This window comes from Grampus griseus, assembly GCF_964374135.1.
Source record: "Grampus griseus genome assembly, chromosome: 18".
Taxonomy (NCBI): domain Eukaryota; kingdom Metazoa; phylum Chordata; class Mammalia; order Artiodactyla; family Delphinidae; genus Grampus; species Grampus griseus.
The window spans coordinates 55,075,254-55,086,748 of NC_139012.1; the positions used below are offsets into that span (position 1 = coordinate 55,075,254).

General features: G+C 42.4%; 1 protein-coding gene across 1 annotated transcript; it reads right to left on the reverse strand.

The window, feature by feature from the left end:
• Positions 1-6,229: 6,229 nt before the first annotated feature.
• On the reverse strand, positions 6,230-10,085 carry LOC309835879 (kelch repeat and BTB domain-containing protein 7). The gene has a single exon (XM_082675600.1). The coding sequence runs from the start codon at positions 9,813-9,815 to the stop codon at positions 7,770-7,772; it is 2,046 nt and encodes a 681-aa protein (XP_082531726.1). The 5' UTR covers positions 9,816-10,085; the 3' UTR covers positions 6,230-7,769.
• Between the last annotated feature and the right edge of the window lie 1,410 nt (positions 10,086-11,495).

Here is an 11,495-nt window from a genome sequence, read left to right on the forward strand (position 1 = left end):
CTTTGCAAAACACCACCAATGGCAAAGATTCAGATTGAAACTTCTTTGCAAAACACCACCAATGGCAAAGATTCAGATTGAAACTTTGCAAAATACCACCAATGACCTTCTAACTGCCAAATCAAAATTCTGTGGTGTGACATGGTTGACCATACCCTGAAAGTGACACAGGGAAGATGTGTTACTGAGTTGATCACTGCTGTGGGAGACTGGGGTTCAGTTCAGCAGGGGACCTTCTGATGATCTATACAGAATGCATTTCAGAATTGGCCCTTTCTTAAAGTCGGGATTCTGAGGCATGTATCTACCAATTCCCAGCCTCCGCCACATGAGGACTACCCTGGGGGCATTAACGTCCCCTCAAACTCCTGTCCTGTGGTTGCAGGATCCTTCAGAGGAAGCCCTGAGGCAGAAAAATGAAGTAAAGTAGCCTATTACCATGGCCTGAGGGTGTCCATCCTAGTTGCAGTTGGGGTCAGAGGTTGGCCATGGGATACCACACGCATCCACTGGTGTCTCCAAATCTGATCTGACTCCTGTATTCTCAAACTCATTCTTTTTCCTCTTTTTTAATAATAGTGGGAGAGCCGTTGGAGTGGGAGATGAGTAAGAGGGCTACACTGGTGAGTTCCCAGAGGAGAGAGGATTGGAAAAGAGCTTGGGCACTTAGGGAGAGGACCCTGACTCTGGAGGCGTAATTTCTGTCATTTCTAGGAATACTTGGACCGAGACAGAACTTAATGGCAAGGATATGACAAGTGTGTGTGTGTGTGTGTGTGTGTGTGTGTGTGTGTGAAAGGCACTCAGGGATGCATTTGTTTGTGAAAAATCATTATTCAGCATTACATGGAATTTAACTTTTGGCTGTGAATTTATTATAGAAGGAGGATTAGGGAGATCTGAAATGACCAGCAGAGTGATAAAGTTCGCATGTTGTTGTGAACTGTCTACATTTGAATACAGGAAGCCTGGGCACATCTATATTAAAATCTATTCATTTATTAATCTGTTTAGTAAGAGAAACCCTGAGTTTTAGCTGGACACGTACTATGCATCTAATGACAATATTTCCGAAACATGCAGCTGGATGAGGTGATACGATTAAATTCTCCCCAGCGGAAAAATGGCAAAAGTAGTGTAAAGGTCCTTAAAAAAGGAATTTTTTGCTCTCCATTTCCTCTTTCCCCAACCCTGCAGGCTGCAACATAGATATAATCCTGGTGAGTGTGCTTTGTTCATGAGGATGAAGACAACTCATTAGGAGCTGGCGGAAAACAGTGAGGGAACCTGGGCTCATGAAGAACCTCATGGAGCCAGAATCGCCCTGCCAACACTTAACAGCTCACTTCTGGACTGAATGGAGAGAAACCAGTTTCTGTCTTACATTTTAGGGTCTCTTTGGTATAGATGTTCGGCTTGTACTCTCACACAATATGAAAGCAGAAAACTTAGGAAATAGCCTGTCATCCTTCCTTTCTCATACTCCTTTCATACTTCCTTTCCCAGCTCCCTCATCTCTAAACATACAGTAATAGGTCCAGCTCAATCTCTTTAACCCCTCTTATAACTGTCCCTTCTTCATCAAGCCCACAACAACTGCCCCCATTGAGGGCTGCAGTAGTCTGGACTACATCTGCCTTCCTTTAACTGGTCTTGCCCCCTCCGTTTTGCACGGAGAGGAGTCTCAACAAAACATTCAATCACGTCAAGTCCCTACTTAAAAATTCTCAACGAATTTACACTCTATGCAAAAAAAAGTCAACTCCTTGGGCGTGACATACAGTGACTTCAAGATGTGATGCTTAAGAGCTTTGCCAGCTTGTTCTCATCCCAAGTTTCCCCTCACATCCTAGGATCAGGTCAAAACAAAATACGCTCTGTAACCTGAACATTCCCACCTTTGGAACTGTACTGTCTTTGAAGAGTCTGCCACAGTAGAAATTATAATCCTCATTGAGGTAATTTCCTTACTTGTCTATCTTCCTCAACATTTCCACATTCCCAACTTCATCTATTACAAGTGACTCAATTTGGTTATTCAGAGTCCTAGGTCGCCCAGGAATTATCTACAAGAGATATCAGAAAATACTGCCTTTCCACTGGGGTTTCTAAGCTGGTAGGATGTGGGTCTGGGGAGTCCTGGCAATCATTTTGGCTGCCATGTGATAAAAATCTAGCCTGACAGATGGTACAGTAGAGACTGCTATTCATACCACAATACCCTTCCTCAGCATTCTACAAGAAGGAACCCTTGAATTTTAATAAGATACATGTTGACCCAGAATAAAGACTACCTTTCTCAAGCACACATATAGGTGTGGACATAAGGTCAAGATCTGGCCAATGTCATGTGACCAGAAGTAATGTGAACAACTTCGCTCACGGGGGTCATGCCCCCACCCCCCTTTCCCTTTCTCCATTCCTCATGGCTGGAATATATACATGAGGGTGAACCAGCTTGGGCCACGTGAACCAGGACAATACCCTAAGGGTAGCAGAATGGGAAAACAGAAAAGCGTGGGTCTCAGGTGACTTCCTAGATCAGGGTCTACATAACAGATTAGACTTTTATATGAGAAACTTCTATCTTATTAAAACAACTATAGGGTCTCTCTGTACATACCACCACACCTAGATCCTAACTAATGTATGAAGTGAGAGGAAAACATTGCCCCGTGGTATCTTCTCTGTACAAAGAAAGCCATAAGGATATTAAGACTGGATCGGGCTGTGCCTTGAAGTGACAGCCATTGCTATTTGCTCGTTTCCCCAGAATTAAGGGATAGTTTGTCCCCGCGCCGCTGCTATATTCCTGATTAAGACATGGTACTTACAAGCAGCTAAAATTGCTTTGGAGGAGAATGTAAAAGGTTGACTCTGTCATGGAGAGGTGACTGCCCACAGAGTAGCATGGTTTCTGAGAAAATATGCCTCAGGTATGGAGGGGAATGGTATGCAACAATACTGTTCCCTACACCCCGTGTCTTGGATGGTGTTGAGTCCACAGGCTTAAATAAATGAAGAACAGCAGCTGATGGAATGGATCTGGGTGACAAAATGGCCCAGAGTCAACAAGAGGGCATAAAACGTACTGCCTATCTCGTACTTGAAGACTTGGCAGCTTCTACGAGCACTATCGTGTTTTGCTTTGTTTTGTTAAAAAAATTTGGTTTGTATATATTTAACAATCTCTATGGTTCTAAAAATACCCTATCAATTAATTCTCTTAGGATTGCTAGTTAGCCATATTTTCTATAAACAATTTTGCTTCCTATACTTTCTTGCTCTATCATATTTGCTACAATAAATATTCTTTTAAAGTTACGATGAAAAGATGTTGAAATTTTTAAGCAGGTAAGGGAGAGATCAGAGGAGAGGACAGAGAAAAGTAAAACAGCTAAGAAGCAAGCAACAAATTTTAGGATTTCAAAGACAAGTAAACTTTCAAGGGCTTCCCTGGTGGCGCAGTGGTTAAGAATCCATCTGCCAATGCAGGGGACACAAGTTCGAGCCCTGGTCCGGGAAGATCCCACATGCCGCAGGGCAACTAAGTCCGTGCGCCACAACTACTGAGCCTGAGCTCTAGAGCCCGTGATCCACAACTACTGAAGCCCACATGCCTAGAACCCGTGCTCCACAACAAGAGAAGCCACCGCAGTGAGAAGCCCGTGCACCGCAATGAAGAGTAGCCCCTGCTCACAGCAACTAGAGAAAGCCCGCGCACAGCAATGAAGACCCAACGCAGCCAAAAATAAATTAAAAAAAAAAAAAGACAAGTAAACTTTCAAGTTTAAGGGACTGACACAGAACTGCAAAGTTTTTATATTTCCAATTCATGAATATTAAAACAAATTCAATTAAATAATTTTAGTTTACAACTCATTCATTATGTTTTATATTTTTTCCTCATTTCAGCACAAATTGGTGAAAATGACATCAGGCAAAACACTGGTTTCTAGTTTAATGAGCAGTGAGTAGCAAATTTATATTTTTAAATTATATTTTAAATAGATTCCTTATGGGTAGATGCCCTTTTCCAAGCACCTGTTCACCTGCTCATTATGAGATAAAGAACTCTTGCAATTTAGATATCTTGCAATTTAGATATCTAATGAACATCTGTGATGGCCACAGTTTGAAACACCTGGAACCTATAATATACTTTAAATCCTAATATATACACAGCCTTCCTAGACAACATTCATATCACATGTATGTATAACACCTCAAGTTTCAAAGCTTTCATATACACTAGCTCATCTGACCCATTATTTTTTTTAAAGTAACATATTTTATACACTTCAAAAAAATTTATTTATTTTTGGCTGCGTTGGGTCTTTGTTCCTGGTCGCAGGCTTTCTCTAGTTGTGGCAAGCAGGGGCTACTCTTCCTTGCAGTGTGCGGGCTTCTCATTGCAGTGGCTCCCCTTGTTGCGGAGCACGGGCTCTAGGTGCGCGGGCTTCGGTAGTTGTGGCACGTGGGCTCAGTAGTTGTGGCTCGCGGGCTCTAGAGCGCAGGCTCAGTAGTTGTAGCGCATGGGCTTAGTTGCTCCGCGGCATGTGGGACCTTCCAGGACCAGGGATCGAATCCATGTCTCATTGGCAGGCGGATTCTTAACCACTGCGCCACCAGGAAAGCCCTGACCCATTACTTTAAATCGCTTACATTTACTTAACTGTCCTTATGTTAATCATCATGAGGAAATTTGAAATTCACAAGTGTCAACTTTGCCTTTGTTCTGAGGTACCCATTAATATTCACATCCCTTTCAGATGGTAAATGTATATGATTGCTTTAGCTCTATTTTAATAATGCCCTTCCCCCCTTACAAACATTTGAGCAATATATCTTGTGCAAAATGCTAATTCCTTTTTTTGAAGTGTTCTTGGGACTGTCACAGTGTTCTTACCCTGGGTGTGTGGATGAGCTGCAGAAGTGTCATAACTTCTTTGAAATTATGAAATCATAAACATGTACATTTTTCTGGGGAATGGGTCAAAAGCTTTCATCAGATTCTCAATAAGATCCAGGTACAAAACAGAAAAACAAAACAAAACAAAACAACACTGCTCAACTAGAGGAGATAGAAGGACATTAAATTTAATCCTAAACCCAAATTAAGTTATTTGCTAAATTAGTCTTATATTTTATACTTTTGAAAATACCAATGCTAACTGTTTGAATATTTAAATTATTTGAAATAATTTGGGTTCTCTGAGCTTTTCAGACTTCAGGCAGACAGAGACAAAAAATAAGATCATTCGAAGTCTTATAAATAGTAATCCTGCAAATGACATTATATTGAGAATTTGCTAAAATTTGTGTCAATTAATTGTAAAACTGAGACAAAGGCGCTTTCCTGTGATGAAGGGATTTCAACACTGCTACTTGTGTCACTCACTATGTAAGCAAGGGTTTTGTACATTTAGCAGAAACTAAATTAAGAGGTCAGAAGGCCTGGGGTTCTAGTGCCAGTTTTATTTGTAACTAACCATGTACAAATCACTTATCTATAAAATAAAGGTTAATTAACATCTATTCCCTAATTCACAAACATATCATGAAACCAAAATCCTTTCTAAGAAAAGCTCTTTGTAAACCAATATTTTCCTACTAATTAGCTTACACCTAACTCAGAGGTTGAGAATGACACATTAGAGAATCTGTCTCTTATCAGCTGGTTGCATACCCTAATTCTGTAGATGGATAATGTGGTTGAGACCAGCATTGTCCTATTTTGACCTTACAAAACAAAAAGCTATCAACAAGAAGTTATTGATTAAGAAAAGTCGGTCGAAAAATACTATTAAGATACAGCTTTCCATGTTAAGAGCAGCGCTTGTTGACACCCCTGATATGGGACAAACAAAACTAAAGCATGTTTGCTGTTTTGAAGGAACACATGCTGCTAGGGTGAGAATCTTATTTCACTAAATAATGCTGAACAGAAATGTCCTGTGGACTCTTCAGGTGGCCAATCAAAATGGCTAAGAAAACATTATTTGTGTTTTTGGCTTTTTTAAACCCTTTTCTCTCTCCCTCCCTTTTCTTATTCAAAATTCACACCTCAGTACTCTGCCAGTGTGAAAAAATGTTAGCATTTGGTCACTACAGAATAAACATAGAAGAGGAATTAGCATGTTACTGAACAAAGATTCAAAAAGATAAACTAAGTGGGTATAGAAAAATTTATAGAACATAAGCATCTGTATATATACACCATTTATCGTGTATATGTATTGTGACAACCATATGTATTAACAGACCCTCAAAAGTAAGCACCTATATGTTCTCGTATTTAACAATGTCAATTTTGTGCAATTTAGTCTCTATTTCTAGACCTTCTCTTATTATGGTGATACAAAACAAACAAAAAACAGACTGGAGCATGGTTCACAGAGAAATATAGGACAGATACAAATAACCTAATAAAATAACCATGTACACCACTGCTTAGGGAAGTATTTTAGAGGAAACACACTTTCACTATTGGCCCCAAACGCTATCATCCACTTATGTTCTTTAACTGCCAACTTTTAATACAAAAATAGCTTCAAGCTGATAATCATTTACAGTGACTTACAAAACTGACAGAAAATTTCAACGCTACATAAAACAATTCTATACACAGCTTAAAGTTTTAAAGTTCTCTTCTGGCACTGGATTTTAGAGTTGATAGACACAATAACTACTACTGATCTCAATAAAACACTGTTTTTAGCTTATACATATTTTCAAAACCAGTATCGACTCACAAAAGTCACTTCCTGCTAAAGAATCCTCTAAGACAAACAGCAAAACTATACAGCCAAAATATTGTAGGAGAGCATATAAACGTTTTAAGACAAGGCATGACCAACGGATAAAAATTTACATTACCCAATCACACGTCCAGTGAAAAAAACAATTGTTCCCCTGATTCAACGAAGCATGTATCAGATATAGATGAAAAAATATGGCAACTTACCTATTGCTTTTGGTTTAGAAGGGTCTAAATAGTTGGTGATGCTACCAGAATGGGTCTTTTTTAAGATAGAAAAATGGTCATATTTAGCAAATACACATTTTATATTCCAAAAATAAAAATGAAATTTCTTTTAAAACAGTGGAATCCTGATTTTTTTTTTTACTTTCTGTGAGTGCTTAAGACCATTCTGCATATTATCAAAATGAAATCACTCTTTAATAACCTTAATATATATGTCCAATTTTTTTCTTTGCAGAAGAGAAGAACACCAAACCAAATTTTAACAAACTGTATTAACTTAGAATCCTAAAAACTGACTATTTGAAAAATTTGGGAAATCTACTACTTTCATTATTCTGAAGGAAGATATAAACCTTCAAAACCCTACCAACAATTTCTAGTCCAATTTTCTATATAAAAATTAAAAAGCTAATTTCCTCACAACACTAAATAGAATTTAAAAACTAACAAGACTAAATTAGATAATCAAAATATAAACAGTGTAACTAATCAAAACGATTCACTGGTGCAACAAATACTTGAACAAAGAAGAAAACCACCAAGCATTCTAATCAATTATATGGTTCATTGTTTTGCATACTTTAATCTGGACTTTCTGCACAGTATATCATTATATAGTTGATTTCACGGACTGTTTAAACTTTGTAACATGACATTAGCAATTCACACATTACCCTTTCTAAGCCAAATGTGCAGCCCTAATCAATTTTTTTTTCCAGAAAAGGACATCTTTTTAAGATATATTCCATAGCAGTAGAAACATCTTAGTATTTCAAAATATTTACAAAGAACCCTGCTGATCCTGTGCATTTCGCTGCGGTGCTACCTGTACCCAGACTTCATCATCAGAAAAAGAACTTGAACTTCCTGACTCAGAGTCCAGTTCACTGAATCCATCTAAGTCCCATTCAGTACTAGACTCACTCCGTGCATCATCTTCCTCAGTGATGAAACTCTGACCAGGTTCAAGGCAGGAAGGATAAACACGAGCACAGAGGCAAATAAACCCAGAGTCAAACTGCAAAAGACCTAACATGGTACCTATATTAATCCACTGGTCTTCCCTAGTATCATATTCATACACAGTCACCCGGTTTTTTTTCCATTGTGGGGTTGTAGAAGTGATGAGGAGCAACTTTTGGCCATGATTAACAATCTGATAGTTGTGGGTCTCAGAGTCCAGGGGAATATTACTAATGCGCCTCCATTCTCCCCTGGCTGGGTTATACACCTTCATGACTGGGATGTCACAGATACAATAGATCTCATCATTGAAGACACAGGCTTCCTGAAAGTCACTGCGTTTAAGAGAAGCACAGTTCAGCCACATATTATGGCTAGGATCGTAGCAGAGCATGCGCTTACTGTTCACAGCATAAAGATAGTTCTGAACCACTATTAGTTCAAAGGAATAGAAGGAATGCGGTACAGGAGCCACTAAGGCCCACTGGTTCCTCTGAACACTGTAGCATTCCACTTCTTTTAATTTAACTCCAGTAATAGGGTCTCGCCCACCCAAAATGTAAATGTAGCCATTGAGGTATGCCACATCCATGCCCTCACGGCAGAGCAGGCGGTCAGCAAGCTGCTGCCAACTATTCTGGGCTGGTTTATACACCCAGAGGTCTTTCCTGGGCTGGGCGGCCAGATAGATGTCATGGTCTGGAGAGACACAGACAGCTGAGGAGGTGACAGTCTTAGTGTGAGCCAAGCTGGTCAAAGGCGATGGCATTGTGTAAATGTCCCCTGAGTATGGGTCATAGCACAGAAAGGGATCTCTGGGATGTCCAAAGAAGATCACCATCTCCTTGGCACACATACCCAGCCTCTGGGGTGGATTTTCTGCCATGGACACAAGAGAGCTGCAGCCACTGCTGCTCTCTGGCTTTGGCACCAGAGACTTGTACAACATGTCACCATACCGCATCTGCAGGGCTCCTTCGATAAGGTCCAGACAGTATTTCCTCACAATGGGCTTGGTCAGCAGCCCCTCCAGGTAATCCTGATCTTCGTCGGTGAAGTGTGTCCAGCGGACACACTTGAAGACTTCTGCAGCGCTGGGACCCCGCTCCTTGGGAGCCGCCTCCAACCACTGCACCGCCACGTGGCACACTGTCCGCTCACTCTCGACGTCTAGACTGTCCAGGCGCAGGACGGCCAGCAGTTGGGCCAGGGTCAGATCTGCCAGAGACTCCTCCCGAATCGAACCCATGCGGCTGAGCTGCTTGAAGTTGTGGGCTATAAACGACTGGGCCTGTGATCGCAGCTTGTGATGGTCGAAGGCATCGGCGAACTTGAGGATGGCCGTGCAGTTGGCCAGGTCAAGGCGGCGGGCTAGGAAGGAGGCACAGGCTTCACGCACATACTCGAGCTGCAGCATGTCGGAGGCGGCGTACAGGCGCTGCACGTTGGCCTCACTTAATGACACACGACCCGTGTAGCAGTAATCGACCAGCACCTCGAAGGACTCGGCATCCACATCGTGCATGGTCACGTTCGTCTGGTGACTCTCGTACATGCCGCCGGTGAACATGCTCTTGAAGTAGGGACACGCGGCAGCCAGCACGTTACGGTTGCAGGAAAAAAGGCGGCCCGTGCCAGGCCCGCTGCCAGGCGTGACCACCTCGATGGTCACATCACAGAGCAGCCGCGCGTCGTAGAAGGACTTGAGCTGGGCCAGCAGGGCTGCGGAATGGGCCGTGTCCTTCAGCTCCTCCGGGCCCGTGAAAAAAGCCGAAACCGAGGGCTTGGAAAGCCTCTTGGGCCGCCTTCCGCCGCGGGGACTGGCGAGGCGGCGAGAGCGCGGAGCTTCTTCCCGGGACTGCATGGTGGAGATGCTAGCGGAGAGCTGAGGACGAGTACGGGTGTAAGGACCGGGCTCTGGCGCCTCCTCACCCTCTGCTCGTTGACGCTAAGACCGCGGTGTCCCTAAAGAGACTGCGCGGGGGCCGCGCTAACTTAACTTAACCCTACGCCGCGGTGCCGCCTCTGTTTAACGCGCAGACAGTGCCTGACTCACCCGTTTCCAGTTCCGCGCCCTTTCTCCGCTTCAGCTCGCCCTCACAGTACCTACTGGCTGGAACCGAGCGATCCGCCACCGCCGCGCTGGCAATACCGGTAGGCGTCCAGGAGAACTACGGCTCCCAGGTTGCCTTCCGCGCCTCGAGGAACGCCGAGGCCCTCCGGCCTCTGCCGCTTAGGCGGCTTCACAGAAACCGCTTTGCACGTTGGGAGTAGTAGTTCGAGTAATATCGCGAGGCTTCTGGGGGATGACTGCTTTGACTAACAGAATTGGGAAGCGTTTATTCTCCCGGATTTGACGGTTTAGAGCTGTGGGTTTGAACTCCACAGTAGAAGCCCCATTTTAGTATTCATTAGTTGTGTAACTTTTCTCTGAGAACTTTTCCCTCTTTGCAAAATGGGGATAATAGTATTTCATAGGACTGTGTGAGAATGAAATGAGATAAACTGCGAAGGACCTAGAACGCTTCAATAAATATTTGTTGATTAGAATAATTAAGTGCTTACACTGTGCCTAAAATGTAAAGATTCAATAAGTGTTGGTTTTTCTTCTAGAATTTATGAAAAATGAGGCACCCACTTAGTTGAAACCATGAACAATTTCTGCAAAGAAAACTTCCAGTGTTTAATGTTGCTTCTTTTCAAAGGTTCTGAAGTGTATTACAATATTATTTATTTATTTTTGGCTGCATTGGGTCTTCACTGCTGCACCTGGGCTTTCTCTAGTTGCCGCGAGCAGGGGCTACTCTTTGTTATAGTGCGTGGGCTTCTCGTTGTGGTGGCTTCTGTTGCAGAGCATGGGCTCTAGGCATGCAGGCTCAATAGTTGTGGCTCACAGGCTGTAAAGCACAGGCTCAGTAGTTGTGGCGCACAGGCTTAGTTGCTCCTGTGGCATGTAGGATCTTCCTGGACCAGGGCTCAAACCGGGGTCCCCTGAATTGGCAGGTTGATAATTTTTTTAAATAAATAAATAAATTTATTTATTTATTGGCTGTGTTGGGTTTTTGTTGCTGCACGTGGGCTTCAGTAGTTGTGGCACACGGGCTCTAGAGCGCAGGCTAAGTAGTTCTGGCGCACGGGCTTAGTTGCTCCGCGGCATGTGGGATCTTCCCGGATCAGGGCTCAAATCTGTGTCCCCTGCATTCGCAGGCGTTTCCTTAACCACTGCACCACCAGGGAAGTCCTGAAGTGTATTACAGTATTTTCATTACTAAACAATATGTAGGTTCATTAGGATGTCTTAGACAAAGATGAGGTCTTAGAGAACAGCATTTATAGATGGCCTTAAATATGCAAATCAGGCATATTCATAGACAGGGTGGCATCTCACCAAATCAACACTTCATCTTCTGAGAAGCAAGCTTATTTTCATAACTTCTTAATAGGAATATTACACTACTTTCATTTATTTCCACAAATCAGTTGAAGATTCTGGAATTGTCTTTATTAAGGCGTTTTAATGAGAGTTTTAAATTAAAATATTTGT

Excerpts from the sequence above, each read along its gene's own strand:
- LOC309835879 (XM_082675600.1), bottom strand. The coding sequence starts at position 9,815 with ATGCAGTCCCGGGAAGAAGCTCCGCGCTCTCGCCGCCTCGCCAGTCCC.